The sequence below is a fragment of the Barbus barbus genome, assembly GCF_936440315.1.
Source record: "Barbus barbus genome assembly, chromosome: 46".
Taxonomy (NCBI): Eukaryota; Metazoa; Chordata; class Actinopteri; order Cypriniformes; family Cyprinidae; genus Barbus; species Barbus barbus.
The window spans coordinates 9,362,393-9,389,428 of NC_136724.1; the positions used below are offsets into that span (position 1 = coordinate 9,362,393).

The following is a 27,036-nucleotide window of genomic DNA, read 5'->3' on the forward strand; positions in this document are numbered from 1 at the left end:
TTTTGAGAAATTAATATTTTTTATCAACAAGGATGCTTCAAACTGGAATGAGTATTCATTTACAGCAGCTTTTAAATATAAAATAAACTAGTCAACCATTTCGTCCAAGTACAAAAATAACAACAATAGTTTGTTTTTGCGTATATTTTAAGTTCTCATATGAAAATGCACATGAAAATAAAAACTCAAGACTAGGTATAGACAGTCGTTTTCTTGACCTTTGGTTTAATCAGAATGAATACAGTCATTCATTTTGGCTTAACTGCAAGCTTTCATGCCCTTTGACCTATGCCTTGTCTTGACAGGCTATGAGTAAATCAGCCTGAATGAAATCCCTCAACAGTGAATCAGTAGTTTGACCCCTGAGCCCACATTAGAAAACCACAGAATTCAATGATTCAACGGGTCATTGAAATGTTGGCTCTAAAGGCACGCGCTCAACCCACAATCTTGTAAAAGCTGTGGAACGCTTAATGTGCATCATTTAGACCAGAACATGAATGTTATTATGGGAAAGTCATGAGGATGAAAATAAAGCTGCAATGTATAGGGAGTTTGAATTTTTCTGGATTTCATTTTAATGGTTAAATTAAATTGTAGTAATCAAAAAGCATAATTAATTGAAATCATGAAACATGAATAATAGGGCCAGAATTTTTTTCTGAAATTCTGTAGAAATGAGTTTGTTTTAATACTTATTTGAAAAACAAAAAACTCTGATAATCAAATGAAAGCATAGCTATTTAATTCATCCTTTAAAATGTAATCAAATGAAAAAGTAACAATTCTTGACAAACATTGTGTCAGGAAGTGCTGCACAAGAGAGGTTTGCTGTTAAAACTTTAGTGTTAAAATATTGTTATTAATATTATTCCTTTGAAAAGTATATTCTACTGTTCAATAGTAATATATTTCTGCCACAATGTCTTCAAGTTAAACTGAACATTTGTTTTGATGGGTAGAAGACCTCTGAGTTGCTGCTTTTATATATCATATGATGATTTTATTACTTTTCATTTCAAAAATGAAAAAAAGTTCAATTTTTATTACTTCTGCAATTTCGTATGTTTTTCACATCACAAAAATCCCAGTATGTGAGAGCTACAAATGTTCATGTGAACAGTGGCCTTTCGAAAGCATCGCCAGGAGGGCAGTGCGCCATGAAAAACCTGTGGATTCCTCACACACCCCCTACAGATGCACAGGTCTGGAGGTCCGTCGGGGTGGCAGGTGGTACGACAGTGATGAGTGCTCCATGGCGGCAGTCCAGACTTCACAGCTGTGTTCTGGTCTGTCCGCAGCCCCTGCCAATACTGCATGCTGAAGAGAAACAGACCCCTGTGTGTTTGCTGGTATGTGTGTGATGGAGAGAGGGGGGGATTTTACACACCCTAAGCTGAGCGCAACTCATGTGGGTTGCTTTTTTAATGTGCATGGTGTATTTGTTTAAACTTTATTACTTTTATTTGACCTCTAACAAATGATTTTATCTGTTTAATTTGGCATTCGAAGCTACAGCAACTAGATTTTACGTTTTTAGAAAAAAATATGAGTGGTGATGGCCTGTGCTGAACTTGGACTTGCCAGCACAGTGCTACTGGATTGGTTTCAAAATGGTTGCTTACTGGCCCATGTTAAAAGAGCTACTCCTCAAAATACAGTTTTTGAGATGTCATTTATGTCTCTAGTAGTGTTGTCAAATGTACCAGTACTTTACAGGTCGATATTTTTTAAAGCGTAATGATACCAGCCTTTCTGCAGGACCATTCGTACCAAATAAATGGTCATTTTGGTACCTACTGACAGGTGGCTGCATTTAACGCTCCAGTGTGTATTTGTTAGAGCACTCTGTAATATTTCTATTTATACTGTGTTTGAGCATGGTCGCATAGACGTTACTGATATTGGTACCGATAACCTTGGAATTGTACTGGAATTGGTATTGATTACTGAGATTTTGGTATCATGGCAGCACTAGTCTGTAGCACAAAAGATGCAATGAATTCAACGAACATTTGGGAAATTCTTTGCTATTACTACAGAGGACAGCTGATTCATTATGGCTTAGAGACAGCAGGAAGTATGTATCTTAATCCGAGAGCCTTTATGAATTTTGTCTACTTCATAATAGAGGATTTTTGTTTGATTATTTTTGCCAGTCTTTTGCACTTTTTTTTTGGCCTGCTACCTTGCCGTAGAGTCTAGTATGTAAATGTGTTGGTTTTCCACTGAATCCTTCAATCCTTTTCATCAGTGTTGTGGTTTGACTTGAAGATCATTGCCTGCGTGTAATAAAGCAGGAGGTATCAATATTATTGAAATATGGGCCCAAAATGGGGCTTTTGAATACAGAACAGTGAAGCTTTTTTTAACTTCTGAGGAAATATCCCTCCCTAGTCCAGCCGCTTTCTATAATTCTGTCTATATTCTATCATCTGTGAAAACTTAAAAAAAAAAAAAAAAATTATTTGTCATTTTATCTGTCTGTTTATCTATCTGTCATCCTGTCATTCTTTCTGTCTGTCGTTCTAAAATTCTGTCTGTTGTTGATTGCCCTTCTGTCTTTCATTCTGTCCGTCTTTCTGTGAAAACTCTTCGAACTATGCTTTGAATGAATATGAATTTCTTTTGTATTTCAAATAAAGGTGCACTAAGCAATTTTTGCAAAATGCTTTTGACCAGTGTCCGACCGTGTCCCAAAACACATTTGCAGCCAATCAGCAGTAAGGGTGTGTGTCTTGTAATGATAGAGAGAAGAGCCCGCTCAATTTGAGTGCACAGGATGGATATTAGCAGATCGATTATAGATGGAGAGAAATGGAAGATAGAAAAGAGGAAGATATCGGAGGAACAAAACATTAAAAAGAAGGGTTACGATCTGGCTAGAGCTAAGCTTTGTTTCACACAACTTGTCTGTGTTGGCTTTTGTTTGAATATGCTTGTGTGTCATCTTCGCTTGTTTCCGCGATCATCGTTGCCAGGGTTGTGCACGTAGTGTGGGGCAGAGATATCAAAATAGGGGTGAGGTCATGTTGGACTATGAGCGTGTTTGTTTTGTTGCTTTCAAATATCAACATCATTTGGCAGAAATCACTTAGTGCACCTTTAATTTTAATTCTGTTCCCTTGCATTCAATTTTGGTATTCTGCATTATGTTTGCTAGCTCAATTCAAATTAAGGAAATGTCCATAAAAAACAACTCAAGCTACTCATTTCATATGCAAAGAAGTTTGCCAACCGTAAAAGAGATAATTAGTAACAAAAGCTGTGGGATGAAAAAGTTTATTGAAAAACTATAATACAACTGGTTTTGGTAAAAGAAACAATGACTAACATGAACAAAAGTGGATGAAAAATAGTCTATAGCACCATTAACTTAACGTTGAATTTAACAATAAAAGGGTTGTTCATTTAAATTGTTAACTGTTCCTTTAAAAGAGCATGTTTGGGAAGAACCATCTCTCTAAGAATAAACTTCTAATTTTTGTTTATTGTAATGTTTATCTTGTTTGATAGCGTGACACCATTCTGCACTAATAATACTGTCAGAACGATCTCGCTAACATCAGACTTCCCTAATGTTCAGAGCTCAAAGTATGTGTGTGCCCATGGTTTGGGAGTGACACAGTATGTCTGTGTCAGCCGCCTCGCAGATGGTCTTCTCTATCGCCCAGGCGACCGCGCAACTCATCCCACACCACATGCTCGTCATAGCATTCCAGAACGGGACTGAATCCTCCAGCCACGCCGGAGCCGCATTGTCATGAAAGCCAACAGCCTCTATCATGTGTGTGTGAATGATGAAAGAAAGAAGCCCACTCCCTGGATTAAAACACAGGGACACCCATTGTTCCTAATAGGAAACCACTTTCTGCCCTTTACTTTGCAAGTCATGTTAAGCTTGAAAATTTTGTTTCATACTTTTAAATTCAGAATTTGTTTATTTTATTAATTTGGACTACACTACTATTCAAAAGTTTGGCGTTTGATGTTTTTGAAAGAACGAAGGCTGCATTTATTTAGTTAAAAATACTGTAAAACAAGTAATATTCTGAATTAAAATTACAATTTAAAATGCAAGTTTTCTATTGTAAATGTTAAAATGTAATTTATTTCTATGATGGCAAAGCTGGATTTCTAGGAGCCATTATTAATCCTTAGTGTCACATGATCTTTCATAAAACATTTTAAAATGCTGATTTTAATGCTTTGTTACTAGGGATGGAACGATTACCAGTTTGACGATAAATCATGATAATGTTCCCCACAGTTAGTATCATCTTTCATATTTTAATTATCATTAAAACCGTATTTGATAAGTAAATACTGCCCAGCATAAAGTAAAGTTTTCAGTAACAGTCGCAGTGTGCACTAGTTTAGTTTTGTGTGAAAACATGGCGGAAAGCTAGGAGGTTTTTAAAGCGTGCTAAGGGAATTATGTAAATATATGAATGAATTCGTTATATGAACGTACCTCTGAAGGTTCTGACTGTTTTCAGAAAAGATTAGATGGCATTTTGTTTTCTTCTTCACTCCATGTAATACCTAAAAAAGTTTTAATCTTAAAGCTGCTTTGACCACGGGGTTATGGAAACTGTAATTCAGCTGTTCCATAAGCGCCACCTGCTGTCAGAGAGTGGATTTACAGTGACTTTCATTGACATTCAGCTTGTGGGCAGTTACTGTCTGGACAAAAAACGGACTGAATTTGCATACAATTTGCAAGGACATTTTATTTATTGTTTGTTGATTTTAAATATAAAACAGGGTGAAACTATTTATATCAGTAATTTTTTAACATCTGCAGCACATTTTAACAATACCGTGATAATACTGATAACCACGATAATTTAGGTCACTATAATCGTGATATGAAATTTTCATACTGTTACATCTCTAAAAGTATTATTTTAAAACTCTTTCTGATCCTAAACGTTTAAATTGTAGTGTATTTACTTTATTAATTAACATCCTGGTCTTATTATCCACAATTCATTTGGTGCAAGCTATACTGAAACTAAATAAGTCACCTTCAAAAAATAAATGCATCAAGCATGGTGCCATTCTAGAATGTAACATTATTGAATATCCAATTTCAGTCAGAAAATCATCACATAATGAACATGAAAGGGTTTGTGAATGCATTTGATGTTGACCTAAGTGAAAATGCATTTGGCAAATGAAGGCAGAATGAATACTAGGAAATAAAATGTTCTTTGTTTTTATGGGAAGTGGACATATTGTGGAGTATTTAGACAGCTAAATGTGAGGAAGTCCTCATGCAGAGGAACCTAGAAAGCATGTCAAAGCAGACATCGCTACATTATAGCAGTTATCTTTTTTTAAACTCATTTGATTATGTAAACGTATTAGGGCATGCCTTCTCTCATTCATCTGATATGAAAAATTAAACATCAAACCTGAATGCCTATACACACAGAAACGCGCTGTTGAGGGCTACTTTTAGATCTAGGTTTATTGATATTTGTAAAGTTGGCCATGTCATACCTTAAGTAGTACTTTCTTTACTATTTCTAGGTGGACTGATGAAAACAAAACCTGTGGCCTTACTTGCAAGTTGCATAAAGCCAGCCAATCAGTTTGGAGTACCGGTAGTTGTTTATTAGACAGAAACTGGTGACTTTAATGTTATGTTTTCTGTTTTGAAGATATTGTAAAATTGATCTCCATGAGACTGCTTACTTCAAATGCGTCTATGATTAAATGTTGTTAGTCTACACGCTAGAGCTAATTTGATGGGCTGGAATATTAAACTGACAAAGACCTAGACCATTCATCTACTCAAAATTTGCAAGTCTCCTTAATGTTGTTTAATGTTTGATTGCTTCGGTTTCCTGGCGAATCTCCAGACTGAATGTTTAATGCACTGCTATTTTAGTGTCTTGTAAGTGCTCATTATTTTTCAGCTTGGCTAGAATAAAGTGGGTACGGTTTACATGTGCCTGACGCACTGTCAATGAAGTGAATTATTTAAAGAACAGCCATTTCTTCCCTATCATTTTCTCCCTCTTTTCCTCTACTTCAGTGTGTATCTCAGGATTTGTTTTTGAGGCACATGCTCGTTTTGGCGACGAGACTGTAGTGTGCTATTTTCAGCCTCTTACCTAACATGACTGCAGTTCTGACCACAGGGACAGATGTGAAGGGCTGAATTATTGATGACTTGAGTGTACTGCATTCAATAAAGTGCTTTATTTTAGTGCATGCATTCTCAGTCATTCCCACATGCCATGAGAGTGCTGATGATATAGACTTTTCTAATTTCCTGTCTTAATTTTGCCATTGTTACGGGAATTTCTATTCCCCAATGATGTGAACACCCTGCAAAAACAGGGCCGAAATTGTTTTGTCATTTATCATCTGTAGTTGCTCAAAAGAAACCCTCAACATAGATAAAATCAAAGGTTACCACAAGCGGTGAAGTCACACTAAATATAGGCTAAATGAATATGACATTGTGATTAGACTGCAGATTTTGAAAATTTGACTGGTCTGTTGGTTGTCTAATCCTTAAAGGATTTTATTCTATAGGGTTTTATTCAGTTTTATTCTAATTTATTAAAAAAATTTCACTAGCTTTTTGGTCGTCTAAAACAGAATTTTTTTTTTTAATTGTATTTTGTATTATGTTTCTCATAAATTGTTACTGTAAATTTATGTGAATTCATCCCCTTTGTGGTACCACTGCAAAAAACGAATAAATATATAAGTAACCAAAACAACAACAACAAAAAATAGTTAAACCATTTGCTGGACATTGTATTAGGTATACCAGTTCACCTGCTCCTTAATGCAAATATCTAATCAGCAAATCATTTGGCAGCGTTTAGACATGTATACATGGTCAAACCGAGCATCAGAATGGGGTAGAAAGGGGATTTAAGTGACTTTGAACGTGGCATGGTTGTTGGTGCCAGACTGGCACTATTTCAGAAGCTGCTAAACTACTGCTATTTTCACGTACAGCCATCTCGTTTACAGAGAATGAGAAAATATCAGAAAAAGAGAAAGTATCCAGTAAGTAGCAATTCTGTGGGCGAAAATGCTTTGTTCATGCCAGAGGTCAGAGGAGAATAGCCAGACTGGTTCGAGCTGATAGAAAGGAAACCAACTCAAATAACCGTTACAACTGAGGTGTGTAGAAGAGCATCTCTAAATGCACAACAAGCAGATAGCATGAGTTCATCTTGCCTTGTGTTCTTCAGGCTGGTGGTGGTGTAATGGTGTAGTGGATATTTTCTTATGACACTTTGTGTCCCTTATTACCAAATGAGGATTGTTTAAACACCACAGCCTGAGTATATTTGCTGACCATGTCTATCCCTTTATGACCACATTGTACCCATCTTGTGATGGTTACTCCATCAGGATAACACACCATGTTATAAAGCTCAAATTAGCTCAAACTAGGCTTTTTGAACATGGCATTGAGTTCACTATACTCAAATGTTCTCCACAGTCATCAGACCTCAATCCAATAGAGCACCTTTGGGATATGGTGGAATGGGAGACTTGCATCATGGATATGCAGCCAACAATTGTGATGTTTTGTTACCTTGTTGAATTTATGCCATGTGGAATTCAGGGGGTCCAACCTGGTACTAAAACTGTGTATCTGATAAAGTGTCTGGTGAGTGTAAACTAGCTCATTTAGTTGTTGGATAACTATATTTTACATTTTAGTAGTTGACAATTCTGACCCATAGTTTGAAATTATATCAGTGTTTCCCCTATAAATTTTTCCAGCAGCGGTGCTGTTACGTGCCGGAGGTTGTTACCAAGCCGCTCGCGGGGGGTCCGATGGCATGCACCCCCGGAAGATTTTTTTTTTTTTTTTTAATAACCCCTTAAACCATGACTTCTGGCAAGTTTTGTGGATAGAAATGCACATTTTGAGACATACAAACTTGACATACCATCAACAGAAGGCATGATTATTGCAGCACGTACCTTGAACTGGTCACAAACAAGATTAGGACAGGATTATTCATGTTTTTCTTTTGTGTTTATTTTCAGCTGTAAGGTAGAAATAGATAGTGGAAAAATGAAACTGCACAACCCAGAAAAAGATTATTTACAATTTATTGAAAATTTTATCCTAATGGCAAGGGCCACACCCAATCTGTGAGCACTTAATTTTTCTGGGCTTTTCATAGAAGATTCATATCATGTAGGATGTCATATCAGGTGAGTTTTTATTGATCGGATGTTGGGTTATTTTTTGTGAAAAAAGGTATGTACCAGGTATCTGCATGAAGAGATTTCAGTGTGCCTGGAGCTGTAGGTATACAGAAATCACGTCAATATGTCTTAATGAATGAATATTGAATCTGATTAAAATCACCCTATTCAGTGTGGAAAAGTCACGCTCACAGTTCACACTGGAGATTGGTATGCCACAGGATTTCACCCATCTGAAAAATGAATGGTATTTTCAATACCAGTGAAAATTCACGTTTTTCGGTACCAATTTCGCAGTTCGCTTTCTCCTTTCCACAAGCGCTTGCTCGCTCTCCCGTGGTGTCTGTCGTTGCTATGCAACCATGACTTGAATGTTGTGATATTACTGATCATGTGAAGATTTTTCAGCGGCGATTTTAAAGCTGCAGTCCATATGTTTTGCCTCTCTGTCACCATCTCTGTTTGAAACCTGCAATTGCAATTATTTGCGGAATTATTTTCTTAATGTGGGTTGTGCACTGGCACGGCTCCAGCGCGGATGAATCTAATGTTTTGAGGAATATGTGTGGCTGTCAGTCACCGCACCAGTGTGGCTACTATACTTCGGAATCACTGATTCTAGCCTACGTCTTAGAAGTATGACCCAAATAAGAATTTTTACCAGATAGTGTCATCTGAACGAGTAACAAGTCTGCCGCTTTTGTTCTGACCAACTGAGGAATAACGAATTACAATAAATTGTGCATTACAAATGGTGATTTAAATATAATGATCGGTTAGCTCATATCACATCAAAATGTGCAAATTATTATTACTGTTATACTTTGTTCTCAAATTGTTAATGTTAACAACATAAGCATTGCGTGACTGCATGTATGTAGTGTGTATTAGCGTTACATGTAGATTTCAATTTCTGTACAGTCTAATATTTAATTGTCATACCATTGGAATTTCATATAAAGAAATTCTTTTAACCCCTAAATAGGGGTGTAAGAAAATATCGATACACGTGAGTATCACAATATTTTGTTTGGCGATACTGTATCGATTAAAATAAAAAAAAATCATAGAAGATTCATGGCAGTTGTTTCGTTTTGAGTTCATATCCCGACCACTAGTCTTCATCTCTGAATTTAAACAGTGACAGGAAATACTAGCAACAGGGCACTCCACTAATGTTAGCGTTAATATAGTTCGCTGCCAGTAATGGAGGATGTAGGGCTGGGTATCGTTCAAAAATGTTCGATATCGATACCGATACCTTGAGTTCGATACCGGTTCCTGAACAATACTTTTTTCGATACCAATTTTATGAAAACAGTTTTAACAAGATTACATCATCTCAAAAAACTTTGGTTTTATTTTTTTCAGCTTGTTGACATGTATACAGACTCAAAGACTCATCTCCTGAGCCACTGCACAAAGGAACAAAATATAGCTAACACAATAAATCAGTACAAATAATTTTAATAAACCTCAAATAGTTTTCAGTTTACACTAGTGCGTGCTCGTTTTAAAACGCATAGCTCAGACAATCATAATTTCTATTAATTTATTCTAGGTTGTTAATAGGGATGCACCGATACTGGTATCGGGTATCTGGTCGATACTGAGCTCATGTACTCGTATTCGTTAAAATACGCCGATACCACGCATGTGATCAGTGCCATATTCAGACAAAGAAACACCAACAACAGAAAAACAGACAGCAGAATGTAGTTATTAGAGATTAAGGATGTCTAAAAATGTACATGCAATGAATATAATGTTAAACATTCAGTATTAATGCCTGTATAGCTGATGTGAGCAAGCTGATAAGCAAAACACGCTGAGTGGATCCAGCGCGCGGCGGCGCAGATGCGCGAGCTTGTCGAGTGAATATCCCTTTCTCACAGATATCACTGGAAAGTTTGTACTTCGGTCGGAAATGTCAAAAACGAGTAAATAAAACAATGCACAAGTTACTTAACAGTAGGGAGAGAGAGATAGAGAGAGCGCGCGCGCACTTCTGTGGTGTGATCTTTATTGATGTTCGCTCAGCACGCATCATTTGAATTAAAACTAAATCGTAAATATATGACAACATATAGGGGCATTCATTCACTTTAAACATCATTTAATTTTAACCTTAAGCATTGAACACGAGTGAAACACAAGTGAAACTATCAGCCTGTGTGAAATGCGCTAGGCTGTTCTGTAGGCTACTTGTCCCTTTCATCTGCTCCGGTACACATAAGTGCGCGCGCTGTGCGTGTTTTCCTTGCTTCATGCGTGTTTCTGCAATTATATGGCTTTGAAATCTAAATGTTTCAGATGAAAAAAAAATAAAAATTCTATATCTGAAAATGATTGATTTATAACGAGTGGTTCCCTGCATAATTACAGCAAAAAGCGTGGTTATAGCACTGAGCCGCTGCAATGGAGCAGCTCTAATGCTATTTAAGATGATGTACCATAGAGCAAATAAATAAATAAAAAATTTACAGTGAAAGTAACAAAAAATTTAATTACATTTTAATGGGCATAATTAAGTGTGAAAAATAACCGAATGATATACAGTCAAACCAAAAATTATTCAGAGACCAGATATAATTTTTTATTTTTTTTTACTAGTGGGTGCAGGACACTATAGTTAATTTAAGTAACTGAGGATAGCAAAATAAAGTAAACTGTGACAAATTATACCCAAAAATTCTTCATACAGTGGACTACCAATAAAATTGATACAAAAGTGAGACCAAAAATTATTCAGACCAAGTAATGGAAAAAATTGAAATTCAGGCTTTCATGAACCTGGTTGACAGCATGCCCAGGAGACTACAGGCTGCCATTAAGGCTAAGGGTGGCCCGACAAAGTAGTGTGTTCTTAATGACAGCTTTCCTAAAAAATATATATCCTATTCCTAAAATAAGAAATATCCCAATATATCGCCTTGCTTACAGTATCGCAATGTATCGCAATATATTGTATCGCAACCCCTGTATCGTGATATGTACCGTATCGCCAGATTCTTGCCAATACACAGCCCTACCCCTAAAGCAAATTATTCTTCCTTAGAACTGGTTCTGTTTAAAATACAAAACTTGTGTAATCCCACGTAGGCTATCTGTAATCAGATGCATGCTTAAAACTGGAATATAATCTAATTTCAGTCACTTGTTGTATTTCATATACACAAACACTTTTTGGATCCGCCATCAAAACGATACGTTTAATTATTCCAGCTGCTGTGAGAAAAGGCTATTATCGTCCTCACATGCGATATAGTCAACTAGCCGGGACAACTTCTTTGTTTACAGACATGACATAATGACGCAGCAGCATGCTCAAAATTCCTGTGAATTTCTACCAGTACCACTCAAATTAGAAAACATTATTATAAGCTTACTGTTGTGAATCGGGCTAAAGTAAGGAGATGGTTTTGAACATTGGCTGGTTAGGCACTTGCTCAAAAATGTATTTCGGATAATTTTTAACCAAAGAAAGTTGCGGATTGCAGCTTTAATGGGTACGGTACATTGATTAAACTCAAACTCATACTTTTGAGTTTATCGTGTTAAAAAACAAAACAAAACAAAAAACACTAGTTATCAAGCAGAACATGGTGTATTTCCTCTAGGCCTCGCTGAACTGGTTTGTCAGTCGTGTTGAATGGAGATGATTCAGTGGCTACCTTGAGTCCTGCAGGTGATAAGACATCAGCGCAAATACGCATCAGATGGTGATTCAACAGCCTGCTCAGAAATAGCTACTCCACAGATTGGTCCTCCTAAAGGTCTCCTCATCCACAGTACCCATTTTCTGTCATTCTGTCAGCACTCAAATTAGATCCACGATCCCATAAAGCTATCATCTGCGGAAATGCTAGATGTCATGCTAGAGGTTAAAGCTATGAGAGTCATGTAAGCTTCAGATGCCTTGCCACTGCATTAAAGAGACCGACAGACAAAGTCAGGCATGCTTATCGCTATCTGCTTAATGCATATAATGCTTAGTAGCGATTTGACGTTTATAAATGCATTGCATCACATGCTCATTTGACCTTTTAAAATAATTGTTCACCCAAAAATTAGCATTTTGTCATTTGTGTGTGTGTGTGAAGGGTGTTTGTGATGGACAGCCAGGATAGAGCGTGAGGTTAGTGGATAGAGAGAGATCAGGAAGTAAATGCCACACTGCTGTTGCCAAGGCTGAGATATCGGTAGGGGTTGGCGTTTAAATACTTGTGACATACATCCTGCAGTGGTGTTAGCCAAACAGCTGTGTGCTTGTCTGTGTGTGTCTGATTATCACTGCTACCCCATGAGCCAGACAGATCTGCAGATGGGAAGTCTATCCGTGAGGAACATAATCAGGATTCAGGCATTCTTAGCAAAGAAAGGAGGTCACAAGATTGGGCTTTGAGTTTCAGCCTGAGCGTTGTCCGTGACCGATCCCAGAGTGCTCCAACCAGATGCAACTCACGCCTGGAAGAATTGAAGCCATTGCCTAATAGACATAAGCAAACATTTTTCATTTGATTATATCTATGCAGACTCGCTTGAGTTGTTGCTTTGGTTTGGTAGTGTTGAAAATGAGTCACTTCAGAATCACTTCAGTTTTTCATCAGAAAAGAAGTAAAATCTAGTTGTTTACTGAAAGGATCAAGAAACAGTCAGATATGCTGATTTGAGTAAGTGCATTTGGAGTGCTTTGAGGTTTATCTCTGCAGCTTTGGATGTGTTCTTTTTTTGAGAGGCTTATGGAGAGCTGATATGTGACTGAAGACAGAAGTCAAAGGCTTAAACATCATAGACTTCATCATCTCCACTTCTAAAAAGAAACATTACACTGCTGATGATGACACCAGGGAAATCAAAAATGACATTTAATTTTGACACCTGCTGAGCGTAATAAGAACATTCCTAAGTTTTCATCAGCTATTCCTGTTGCCAGTTTTGTTTGACTTTTTTTATCACTGAGCAAATTACTGCTTTTGAACTATACATGGCGTTTCACAGCAAGGTATAAAAGAACGGGTTTACTGTAGCTTTCAATTAGCCCAAAAATTTAAGCAGGAAATAAACAAGTTGTTATAATTATATGTTTAAAGCACCAATAGTTGACCAAAATTTGACACTGGGGTCTTTGAAATTGGAGACTGTGTCTCTGATTAATTGATTGATTGATTTTTCCCTCTTTGCCTATCTAGTGTTGTTAGATAGTTTGTTAGCATTATGTTTGGTTGGACGATGCAGTTAAATCATCTTCAGGATTGGTAATGCTTGGGGCGTAAACAGTGTCCGCTAGCGTGAGCGTGGCTCTCGGTATGAAGGAGTAGTAGGAGGAGGATGCTGTTCAGCCCGAGGCACCTCTGTGTCAGCCTCATGCTGGATTTAGCATCTGGGCGGAGGTGCAAGTGGTGACTGTTGTCGCTTGCCTTGAGGCTTCACCACAGAATCCAGAAGCGCCAACTTCCTCTTTAAAGCGAGCACAGCACAGCCTAGTTTAGAAAGCTCCCTTAGAGGTTCACTCATTTGGCCCCAAGAGACTCAGCATGCTTGCTGTTCTAGCTTTCTAATCACTGAAGCTAATGAAGCTGATCTAAATGTTTTTCATCATAAATCTGAGTATATTTTATATCACAACTATGCCAGATAGTCCATTTATTTTTCAGTGGTTATCTTCTATTTTGTTCATTTGTTTGTGTATATGTGTGTGCGCACATTTTTGAGTAAATGTAGGTCACACTGGCTATAAGAGTAGTAAGGTTATATTTTGCACTCTACTTTTTAGTGGTTTAAAAATGTAACTGAAACCGCAGGCTGCCCACTAAGGATTGAGAAATCTCATTATAATTCCCTTATTCTGAAATTACAGGTTCTTAATCAGATCAGTGCTTAACATTACTTGTAATGCAGTAATTTATAATGAAGTATATATACATTAATCTTCGTCACCATTAAAGATTTTTTTTAATGTGTGGATGATTGTATGCATACATGTGTTTTTTTTATGAATATTTATTAATTTATTTGTTTCACTTATTTATATATAATATATATTTATATATATCTGTCCCTTTAAAGGAGTAGTTCACCCTAAAATTTGCTAAAAATTTACTCACCCTCAAGCTATCCAAAATGCAGATGAGTTTGTTAATTGGAACAGATTTGGACAAACTTTGCATTTAATTTAGCTGATAAAAGCATCACAGTAATCCACAAATAATCCACACATCTTGTGAAAAGAAAAGCTGCATGGGAAAGAGTTTCGAGGGGCATTCTATGGGGAGGATATGTGGTTAGTGGTTTTGTAGTATCAGCATGCCCACCTTCTTGGTTACAGGTTCTCTCTCTTGTCTTAGTTTTCCCTAATGCATCCAGAATTACTATTATAAAATGGAAGTTCTGGTCCTGGATGATGATTGGTCAGTGTAGCCATGCTATACTAACAGCTGTGATGCACCTAGTCTCTGTGTCTGTCACTGCTGCTACTCCATTGTGTGTCACAGATGAAAGAGTCTGATCTTGTAAATGTAAATGCAATGGATGAAAAAGAGATAAACTATTTAAGGAGCAATGTCTGAGAATGAATGCTCATTTTGAGTGTTGCATTAGACAAAAAGTGGCTTTAGTGAAAGATGAAATATTTCCATTATGCTTGGAAAATTCTAAAGCTGTGTGTCTGGTGCACAAAGAGGATGTTGCAAGTCATGCTTGGTGCATTTAAAACTGTTCTTTTGTTTCTTCCTCCTCCGTTTCTCTTTTTGGCATGCTTACAGCTGCATCAGGCCTGAAAGTATCAGGCTGGAACGCAAGTGATTCATCATAAAATCCAAACTATGCTGTGTACGCCCATAATACACACAGCTCCGAGGATTTGGCTGGGGCTTTAAAGAGTTTTCGTATGTTCTTTTGAAATGGCTATTAGTTTCCTGAAGTAGTGGAAAAATAAGTGATAATTCACTGTGTCAGAGACCTTAGAAGCTAAATAAATTGTTTTCTTTCATTGTCACATTCCCACATTTTTCTGTCAGGGGGAGGTTTGCTTCCAAACTAACAAACTATTATTCATTTATAAAACACAGAATCTAGAAAAATTAAGACAACACAGAATTTGTGAAAAAGTAAAATGCATATGATGGGGCCCTGTTATTAAAATGTTAATGTTAAATGTAACCGTATTAAAACACAGCATTTGGGGAAAATACAAAATGTATCTAACCAGTATAAAACTTCACAGATTTATACGGTAAAAGGCAAAAACAACTATGTAATACTATAAAAATGATGTTTAAAAATTTACAAAATATTTTAAAAAGCTCGAATATTTTCATGTTAACGCTAGTAACCATTAAATGGGCAATATTAAGAACACGTCCTTTTTAAAAACTAAATAAATAAATAAAAACTCAAATGTAATAGTTTTTTTTCTTTTTTTCCAATGTCCAATATAGGTTGGGTTGCATTTTGGTTTTATGTATTGTGTGTAACAATATGTTGTCAGGCTTGGGTTGGTTTTTGCACTTATTTCTAGCTTGGGAAGGAAATGCCTGCTCTGTGTTGACGGGATAAGAGTGTTCGCAGGAAACATGTGGCAGCCTTCACCAGTAAACTTTGACTTTGACCTCCTACAGCCTAAAATCTGCGATCAACTAAACATTCAGCGGTCAAGAAATGTCATCTGCCTTTGTTTTGGCCTTATTTTATCACTGTCTGTGAAAAACCATACATTGAAATGTCACTTAAGAATTTTTATAGAAGTTAGCAGGACTGTATATTACATAATACATTATAGGGCTGAACGATATTCTGTTTTGACATCGACATCGCGATGTGCGCGTGAGCGATAGTCACATCGCCGGAACATGCGATGTGAAGGGTAGAAGCCCATGGTGTATTAAGAGAACGGTAGCACCAGGGTAGCACACAGTAAACACGAGTTTGTTGTATGGCTTGTTGCTGGGGTGACATGCACGTTCCGCGTGCCTGCACAGTGATTGGTTCGCTGTGCCGCTGCTCACCGCTCACGCTCACAGCCAACATTCACTGCTAAAAATGCGCGACGAAGAGGATCCGCCGCAAAAAAATTATTTCGTACCAAAAAGAAAGTCGAAATCATCTATTTGGGACTATTTCGGCTACAAAAAGGAGGATGTTGACCAAAATGAGGCACTTTGCATGGAGTGTCATAAAGTTGTGGCCACAAAACAAGGAAACACCACCAATTTGTCTGATCACTTAAAACGGCACCACAAAGCTCTTTACGACGAATACAAAGTCAAATCTGGATGTCAACCAAAACTAACAAATATTTGTGATGCCTTTGCCAGTGTGACACCTTACCAGAAAGGCTCTCAACGACAGAAAGAAATAACAGACGCAATAACGTTTCATATCGCTAAAGATATGCTGCCATTAAATACAGTCGCCAAAGAGGGATTTAAGAAAATGATCCGAACGCTTGACAGGCGGTATGTTATAACATCCCGCACATATTTTACACATAAAGATTGTGAACCAAAATGCTTAGAAGTTGTTTTATAAAAAATATATTTATTTTAAGTTATATTGTTGTAAACCAATCAGGGGGGTTGGTGTAAAGCGGCTGTTTTATTTAAAAATTTGTTCTGCTTTTGTGTTTACAGAAATGTTCTAATTTTGGAATAAAATATTAAGTGACCTTTTTGTCACTTGTAATGAAGCTTGCTTATTAGTGAAATTATTAATATCATGGAATGGTAATTATTGACTTTAGCCTGGATTGATGGCTCTCAATATCGCAATATATATCGTTGGGAAAAAAATATCGCAATGTAATTTTTTTCCAATATCGTGCAGCCCTAATACATTATACATCATATGTTATACAAATGAAAATTTAGCATAACAGTATAGTGGATATTGGTTAGTAATTGATCATTGAATGGCATTTTTTGTTTTTTTACAATTACAGTAATGACATCATCACATGGCACAGAAACTGGTTCTTTTTTATCAGCAGCCAATGCGCTCGCTGCTTTAAATTCAAATACTCAGCTAGTGCAGTAGTAGCAGTTGCACTTCAGAAACCCTCCACCTTCCCCAGCTCCACCTATAGAGATCTGCTATGGGGTGATTCATGTATGCTATATACGGTTATTTCATATGTTATATGTGCAGCAGCAGTAATTATTACATGCTCACAGCAGTGGATGTATTGGAAGTAGCAAGTCTTGGTACTTGCTCTACCGCCGCAGCAGCAGTGTAGTAGATCTATTCCACCAAGATCAAACACATTAACATTGTCATGTACATTCCTCTGAGAGTTGTTATGACAGAAATAATGTTTCGTGTAGTTAAAGCATGAGCAGAAAACAGTATGGACTAAAAGACTGATCCTGAGATGTTAATAACATGTTTCATAGTATTTTAAACCGTGATAAATGCCGATTAGGATTGCATTATGATGTACTTTATAATAATGAAAATTCAAAAAATAATTATAATAAGAACACAGATAAATCATATATTGTCGTAGTCCTGTGTTTATTAGTCACGTTGAATCAATGAAAGCAGTTAAATCTTCTGTTTATTCAGCTGCAGTGATCGGTATTTCCTGGATTTCTTCTGCGGGGTGTATTTGGAGTTTCCACGCGAGAGCGCCCTCTGGCCTTCGGATGGAGATTTACTACTGATCACAGAACCGTGCTTCACTGGCAAGAAGCACATTACAATCGCAGCTTTTGCCTAATCGCGATTGCGATTTCATTCCGATTAATCGAGCAGCCCTATTTTTACATATAGATTTCCTTTGCCATCACTTAAAAAAAAACTATTAAAAGACTCTGCTAAATATGCTCTTTAGCCAATTTCAAAATGAAAATCCATTTTTCTTGTTTTACTTCTATAATGGTGTGATGCCTAATTGATATCTGCCATTGAGAAGATAAAATCTCATCTTCCAGAATCCTACTCTTCATAATTGAGAATTAACTATTCTCTGGAATTTTGAAATGCATTTTCAAATGTTTTAAGTTTGTGTAGATGAATTCATTCAGAAGTTAACCATAAACTGATTCACAAAAGTGCAAACACACCAAAGCATCTCTTCCTGTCATCTACTACTATGCTGCTAGGGAATCTTTTCTGCACCACTGAAAAACAATAAAACTAGCAGGCCGTGTTTCACCTCAGTGTGGACAGCTGTCAGATTTCACTGAGAGGTGACGATCTAAACAGGCCTTGTGCATTGTGTGCCTTGTCTCTCAGCTATTACAATGGCATGATGGGAATACTGTACTTTACGCTCAATAAACAAACATCTGTCACTAATTTAATTGCCCAATTTCCATTCAGGATCATAATTGAATAAATGTTAGATTTAATAAAGCTGTTGTTGAATGAATTACGTGTCCTCATTCAATCAAACTACATTATCATTATGCTTTCATGTGACTTGTATTAGGGATGGGTAAAAATGTTGTTTCAATTAAATAAGTTTTTTTTTTTTTCCTTATGATCGAACAAGAATATTCTTGAATATAAATGAGCTAAATCTGTCATCTGGGATTGAGTCTACAACAAAATGCTTTCAGTTATGGGATATTTGAATCAAATTAATTTAATATACAAATGTTTTGAATTATACATATGCTGCCGTTTAAATCTTTGGGGTCATCAAGGTTTTTTTGTTTTGTTTTGTTCTTGCTTTTGCTCACCAAGAGTACATATATTTAATTAAAAATACAGTAAATTTTGAAATAATATTAAGTTTAATTTACATTTTCTATTATAATGTTTTGAAATGTAATTTCCTTTGATGAAAAGCTTGATTGATAACTATTACTATAAGCAACATTTACAGTATAATACTGTTAGTACTGTTATTTACAGTATCCCACTGTAAATTTTTTTAAATACTGTGTGTTTTTACTATATTTTCTCTACAGCAATTCATTGTATTTATTAAATTTCATACAGTGGATTAAATTTGTCATTTAATAAGGAAATGGAAAATAACATACTCTGAGTTTAAAAACATGCATTTTTTTAAGCAAAAGGCAAAAAATAGCCTTTTTCTATATTCATGCTACTACTTAAGCCAAAATAAAAAAAGCAAAAGTGAATATTATATATATAGACAGAATGAATGTATGCCTCATCAGTTCTGCAGTAAACCAGATGTCTATTTGAATCATTGATTCAAATCACAGAACTGACACCATATTAACTGCATTTTTGTGAACACAAGGACTATAACATTTAAGCATGTATTGCAGTAAGGTCATTTTATGAAATACTAATGTAAATACTGTATTACAGTGACATAGGCTGAAAACAGACAACTGTTGTATATTTAAAGACACTGTTTACAAAGTGACCCACATTTGATTTTCAACCACTGAATATGGGTAAAATTCAATAATTTGAATACTGAGCTGCATTGAGATCTTCATATCTATGGGATTGAACCACACAGGAACTTAAAAATTCATATCAAAATAAAAATTTGTTAAGAACCAGAATCTAAAATCATATTGAGATATCTTTGGTACGTCTCACTCTAAAAGCACCTCCTGCTGGCAGAGAATGAATTTGCATATGGGGGCGGGGGATTTCCGCCACAAATAGATCGGGCTGTTTGATTCCTGAATTTTTTTTTTGTCGAGTCCAATTCCGATTCCTGGTTCTAGAATCAATTCAAAGAATCGATTTCTCAATGTTGTTTCCGAATCTTGTTTTTTTTTAGATTGAAGGAACCTATTCTCACCATGACTGCAGGATAAAAAGGTCGTAGAAAGTAGCCTTCTCATAATATGAAGCTTTATTTGTAAAAAAAAGATGATACATTTCTATAGCTCTGATTGATTGTAAATTGTAATTGTCTGCATTGCATATGAAATTAGTCATAGCCCACAGCTCAGCAGGGACATGCATTTATCGCATGAATGGAACAAGACTTTTAAGGGGTGGTTGATTGCGATTTCACTTTTTAAACATTAGTGTGTAATCTTGCTGTTTGAGCATGAACAATATCTGCAAAGTTGCGGCGCTGAAAGCTCAGTGCAAACGGATATATCGTCTTTTAAAATTATAGCAGTTTAAAGCCTACAAAACAAAGCTCGTAGGGACTACAACAAGCTACTTCCCGGGTCCGTTACGTCACAAACCCAGATAAACCTCACCCCCGGGAACATCTAACGAAGGGGGCGAGGTCACGTTGTGCTGCTTTAAAGAAGAGAATGAGAAAACTAGGGGTGCACGTAAAAATCTATTCATATATGAATCACGATTCTGTCTTCTAACAATTCTAATGGATTAACAAGTTTCAAAATTTTATGTTCTAAAGCAGTGGTTCTTAATACTGTTCCTCGCATCCCCCTGCTCTGCACACGCTCTGCATCTCTCTCTCTCTCTGTCAGATCAGCTCCAACAAACTGTTCCAATTATACACTTATTTTCACACGGCAATAAGAAGTGTTATACATGGATGCGTGTGCGGTTGCTGTGCTGTATTAAAGCTTTAATCTGGATAAAACCGTATATTAAAAGCTAACGGAAACAGTAGCACTTACAAATAACAGCGTATCTAAAAGTATGAACCAACAACAAACAAAAAAACATCCCATTAAGAGCTGTGCTTGCACAGGTTCTGTGCTATCATCTTCACTAATATTCTCTGGGCCTCAATCGGGCTCAAATTGACGATGCCATTGTTTACAATACAACCGGAGCACATGCTGCTGAGCTGAGTAGCGGGACATTTAGACGTGCACTAGAGGCGGTTTAGCCAATCAGAACACACTGGGCCAGCTAACCAATCAGAGCCCAATCACGTATTTCTGAGGGAGGGGCTTCATAAAACCAGGAAATAATCAGGGCATGTATCAGAGAAGGAACAGAGCGGTGTAGAATAAAGGTAAATTATGTGAAAAATAATGCGTTTTTTAAAAAACAAAACATGAACACATGTTTGAATGCACCCCATAAACACAGTCAAGCCTAGAAAAAATAAAAAGTCAACCACCTCTTTAAGTGTCTAAAATAAATGTGCACAGTTCAGCTGAATAATGAAGTTTACTTTAACTGTATGCTTTGCACAAAATTAACAAACTGTACACTGAAATAAAATAACTCAACATTAACGACAACACTGATATAAGAGCTTATAGTTTATGTGTCAGTTATGCGCTCTCGGCCACTGATCTATACTTGCGAGTCGTGATGTTTTCTTTCCGAATTATCATTGGCTGATAGAAATGTTTTAAAAAATATTTTATATTAAATGGAAATAAGATCAAGACCTTTGATCATGTCATGATCTATTCTGTCGTGCAGCGCTCAAATTTGTGGATGACATAAGCCAGTTCCACCGTAAAACAGCCTCTGAATCGTGAAACTCAGATAAGTTCGGTACCGAATCGTTTTCTTTCAGGGTTTTTTTTTTTCGTGAATTTAAATGTGTGCAGCCTTCGTAGGATGCAGCTTTCTGTTTGAGAGGCACCCATAGATAAGCTTTGTTAAACTGAAAAAGGTTCTGAATGAGGAGTCGATTCCCCTTGATGGGATTGACTCTCGATTCCCAAAATATCGGAATCGATTCTTTTTGGAATTGATTCCCAGCCCTGCAAATAGAGTGTAAGGCTCTGGGAAACACTGAAGCATATATTCCTGTATCAATACCAGGTCCTAACATATATGGGCAAATTGTGGCTTTTGTTAAGTGAAATAGACTACATGTGTATGATGTTTAGAGGTTGAAGAACAGACTTTGAGAGCTTTCAGTGGAGAGTGAGGTATTAAATGTTATTTTTAGTGCAGTTCAAACCAGGAACACAAGACAGCCGATCCTCCCATGGCACACTGCTTACTGACTGATAACAGCTTCTAATGTCATGCATCATCTGTGCTGGAAACTCACCGTTTAGTCCTGTGTAGAGGATGACTGTGTGTGTGTGTGTGTGTGTGTGTGTGTGTGTGTGTGTGTAGGAGAGAGAGAATGCTGATTAGGTTGCATAAAACCAAAATTCAGATTAGGAACTGTTTATGCCTCATAACCTAATTAGTGCAACACAACTTTTCTTCTGATTAGTTAGTGATTTTGCATAATTTTCTGGTTTGATTTGTGTTCGTTGTCTGTTGTGGAGAAAATAAAGTAGAAAGCAGTGAAAACATGCTTTATGCCCAAATGAAAATGCTTGACCAATGTATTGGCCTCGTGTTAGACCATGTGTTCATGTATTACTGCAGCACAGAGGACTACTTTTAAATGTCGGTGCTATTAAACAGGATGTGTTGTTTTTGAGGTAGCTGGCAATAAATGTGTTTGACAACTTGCTCAACAAGTGTTGCTCTGCAGTTTGATGCACGTTGTGGCGTTGTGGAAATTGAAGTTTCACACACATGTAAAGAATGTTTTGTGTTTCTTTCAAACTCTTTTTTTTTTTTTTTAACATCTGTTCAAAGAAACATGGCCTAAATCAATACATTTGTTTACTTGATTTATTCTGTTCCTTAGTTAAATGTTTAAAGTATTGGTATGGAGTCAGTATTCTGTGCATTGTACAGTACAGACAAAGTTTGTTTGTGGTTTATAAGTGGCTTTATTTATTTATTTATTTACCAATATAATTTTTAGTATCACATGTTCCTACTATGCCGCATATCGCAATTGTGCATCTTCAGTGATTCCCAACTCTGATCTATTTGTCCACAGGCTTTGGATCAGGACAGAACTTCATTGCAGAAGGTCAAGAAGTCAGTCAAAGCCATTTATAATTCTGGTCAAGGTATGTTCACAACCACGCACACACACATGCTGGTTTTGTTGAGGCTGTAAATAACTTATTAAAGGGGTCATATGATGTCTTTTTAAAGATCATTATTTTGTGTGTTTGGTGTAACAGAATATGTTGACATGCTTTAATGTTCAAAAAACGCATTATTTTTCAAATACTGTACATTATTGTAGGTCCTCTATGCCCCGCCTCTCTCAAACGCTTCGTTTTCTACAAAGTCCCTCCTTCCGACAAGCGCAGTCTGCTCTGATTGGCCAACTGGCACAGTGCATTGTGATTGGCCGAACACCACGAGCACTCGTTGGAAATGTAGTGAAGTGACATACTGCCAAGTATGGTGACCCATACTCTGAATTCGTGCTCTGCATTTAACCCATCCAACATAAACACACACAGCAGTGAACACACACACACCGTGAACACACACCCGGAGCAGTAACTGCCCTTTCCATAATCGTGAGCTTCAGCTTTCAAAATAAAAGTAAAGACAGTTAATAATGTCCCTAGTTTTACCATCAGTTCAAGCCCGTGAGGGGAACAGAGTTGCGTGACAGACACAGTGATGATGCTCGTATGTGTTTGCACACAAGCCGCGATTTAAGAAAGCTGACTCCACTGTGATGTAACCCTGTCTCTCTCTCTCTCACACACACACACACATAACGCCAAAACTCCTCATTTGAACAGTCAATAGCAAATACTTACACAGTCGCTGATTCAGAAGCTCCAGATTGTCATAGCAAAGTTAGTTACCTCCTCTTCGAGGTTCACGAAACAGTCATCCATAAAATGCGTTGCTGTTCTGTTGTAAGTAATCTTAATGATTCCTAAATGCATCTACTTTCGGAAGGCCAAATAAAGTGCTTTTGCTTTCACATAGAAGTACACAGCGTCTCCCTGACACAGCTCCATCAACACTAACTGCGGTTACTGAAACCACGCCACATTTGGGCAGCATTACGCAAATATTTCCTCATCGTGACGTAGACATGTGGGGGCGTGTTTGAATGAGCTGTTTTGGGGGGGCGTGGCAGAGTCTTAACTTTGATAAAGAATATCTCTTTGGTTTTGAGACTTTAGTCTTTGCAACTTCAGGGATCTTATCTATGCTTGTAACACTCCAAAGAGAAAGGAAAACTTGAAATCGCATCATATGACCCCTTTAAATTCATAATCACTAATATTTAATAGGCAATGTCTATTATATGGTGGTGTGCAGTATTTTTAGTGATTGCAGTTGAAATTGCTTGTAATAATGGTAAAATAAATGGCTAGATTACATTTAGCATGAACATGTTTCTGGCTGACGCCACACCAGCTAGTTTCGTCCACCCCCACAAACACCCACCTACCTAATCTCTTTCACACTGTATAGATGCATTCTGCACTCAGGTGTATGTGTTTTTTCTATGTATCTTTCTATTGAAATGAAACAAAGCAGGATCCATTTTTATCTTCCAGATACATATCGAACTGTATGTTGTAATTTCTTTAAGGGACATTTTTTTTCTGTTCATTGGCTAAATATGCACATTTATTGATTTGTACCTATAAAACTAAAAAATAATCATAATAATATAACAATAAAACTGTACGTATATTTGTATATTCTTTAATGGTGTTAATGTTTTTTTAATATAAATGCTGTTACTTTGAACTTTTTAGTCTTCAAAGAAAGAATTCATTTAAAAATGAACCATTGTTTCCACAAACATATTAAGCAGCACAACCATTTTTATCATTGATAATAAGAAATGTTTCTTGAGCACCAAATCAGGATATTAGAATGATTTCTGAAGGATCAAGTGACTCTGAAGTCTGGAGTAATAGCTGCTGAAAATTCAGCTTTGCATCACAGGAATAAATTTAAATGAAACAGTTATTTTAAATTGTAATATTTCAGTATACATTCTTTTTACTGCCTTTTTCATCAAATAAATGCAGCCTTGGTAAGCATAAGAGACATTAAAAAAATCTTCCCGACCCCAAACGTTTCCAAGGTAGTGTATAATAAGATATATTGATTTAAATTGTTATAGCACAATGGGATTTATCAAGAGATAAGTGCATAATTTGTCTGATTCTCTAAATCTCTAATTAAAATGGAAAATGCGTAGAATGTTTAATAGAATGACTCCCATTATGGATAACCAACCTGATTGTGGTTACATTAGCAGAAAACTTATTTCAAAGGTGCAGAAAGTTTGAGGTTGTCATTTGATATAAGCTAACATTCCTCGAGTACAAAATTATTTGCACTGATGAATAATGTTCATTAACACCAGGAAAATTTGCCTAGGAAGTGAATGATTTCATGCTGTCTACAAGGAACTAGACAACACACTACCATAGTTTTAAGCAAGGATGTGTAATCTTCAAATGCATGATGTTGATTTGTTTGGATTGTGTTCGTTTGTGCTCTTTTATCAGATCATATTCAAAATGAAGAGACGTACGCCCAGGCTTTGGATAAGTTTGGCAGTAACTTCATCAGTCGGGATAATCCAGATCTGGGCACGGCCTTCGTTAAGTTCTCCACTCTGACTAAAGAGCTCTCCACCCTCCTCAAGAACCTTGTGAGTCCTCCATGTAAACATATCTTAAAACCAGAACGAATGGACACCCAAGACTGTGAATGGATTTAAAAGTGTCTCTTTTCTTGGATAGAAAGAGATCTGTACAACATCCTTGTTTGTTCTCCGAGTGCACCAGTGAAGTCACGAGTTGAACTGTCAAAACACAGATTGTTTTGGTTAGTGCTGAAGCCCAATGTAAGGACAGATTTAAGGATTTACGGCATACGAGATCCCTTCAGAGCGAATCAGCCTCTCCGAAAGGTGTTAAAGAGCTTAAAGTGTGTGTGCTTCTACACAGGTTGTAGAGTTCTCAGCGTTGGTGTTGGAGGCGGATGCATTCAGAGGACAGAGATGTGTGAAATGTGTGAAAATTGTGTGTCTGGTGGATGTGAGAGTGAGAGGGGGCTTTTGTAATCTATACTGCTCTCTCTTCCTGGCAGAAACGTGGAGATAGAGCCATAAATTTTGAGTGTAGGAGTTGCAGTAGCTACAGCGCGTCTCCTTTTCACCCCTCACACGCACGCAAACACACACATTCCTAAATCACTGTGTGAATGCTGGCGAGCGCTGCGGAAGAGAAGTCATATCTGTGTGAGCGGAGGCTCACTGCTCCAGCTCTACACAGCTGCTCATCCTGGTGCTGAAAAAAGTGGCAAATGCATTATTTTCATTTTTAATTTCACTTTTTATCAGTGCTCTTGTCTAAATTTAAATTTAAGTACTTTCAGCTGACTGTTGACCAGTTGTTGTCAACAAGAGAGAAGCTTTAAAGTCTCCCTGCGGTTTTCCAATGGAAATAAAAAATTGATGTTTGAAAATGAAGAAGTTAAGACAGGCATGCCAACCTAACCAGCTGACAAGTGCCCCAAAGCCCTCTTAAAACCATCAAATCAGACCAGCCTGACCAGACAACAAACCATATGAATCTGTTATACTCTGGTCATTTAATGTTCATTATTAACAAAGATAATGAACGCATCATTTCTTACTTTATAAATACTGTGAAAATTTCATACTACACCGATGATTTTAGATGGTGATGTCATGGTATTTTGATATGCTTCCTAATGATTATAATAATTGTGTATTGCATGCATTACTTTGAATAATACCATGGTATCCTTTCTTACATGCTATGCTTGCTTCCTTATTTTTTACTTTACTTGGTAGCCAATATATGATTCTTGCTGCATCTTATTTTTACTACCATAAAATCTAGTGATCAACATAGCCAAGGCCGATATATCGGTTAATAAGTTTTTCTGTTTGGCCATTAAATGTCTCCGTCTTTGATGGTTTACAGCAGGGCTGTCCAAACTTGGTCCTGGAGGGCCGGTGTCCTGCAGAGTTTAGCTCCAACTTGCCTTAACACACCTGCCTGGAAGTTTCTAGTATACCTATAAGAGCTTGATTAGCTGCTTCAGGTGTGTTTAATTAGGGTTGGAGCTAAACTCTGCAGGACACCGGCCCTCCAGGACCGAGTTTGAACAGCCCTG

The 27,036-nt window shown here is 36.9% G+C and overlaps 1 protein-coding gene across 1 annotated transcript in view; it reads left to right on the forward strand.

The window, feature by feature from the left end:
• LOC306865237 (arf-GAP with SH3 domain, ANK repeat and PH domain-containing protein 1-like) overlaps window positions 1-27,036 on the forward strand; it is a 79,665-nt gene that overhangs the window by 17,556 nt on the left and 35,073 nt on the right. The window contains 2 exon segments of the mRNA XM_079409724.1: window positions 22,883-22,955; window positions 25,395-25,540. Of these exon segments, the coding sequence (XP_079265850.1) occupies window positions 22,883-22,955; window positions 25,395-25,540 (219 nt within the window).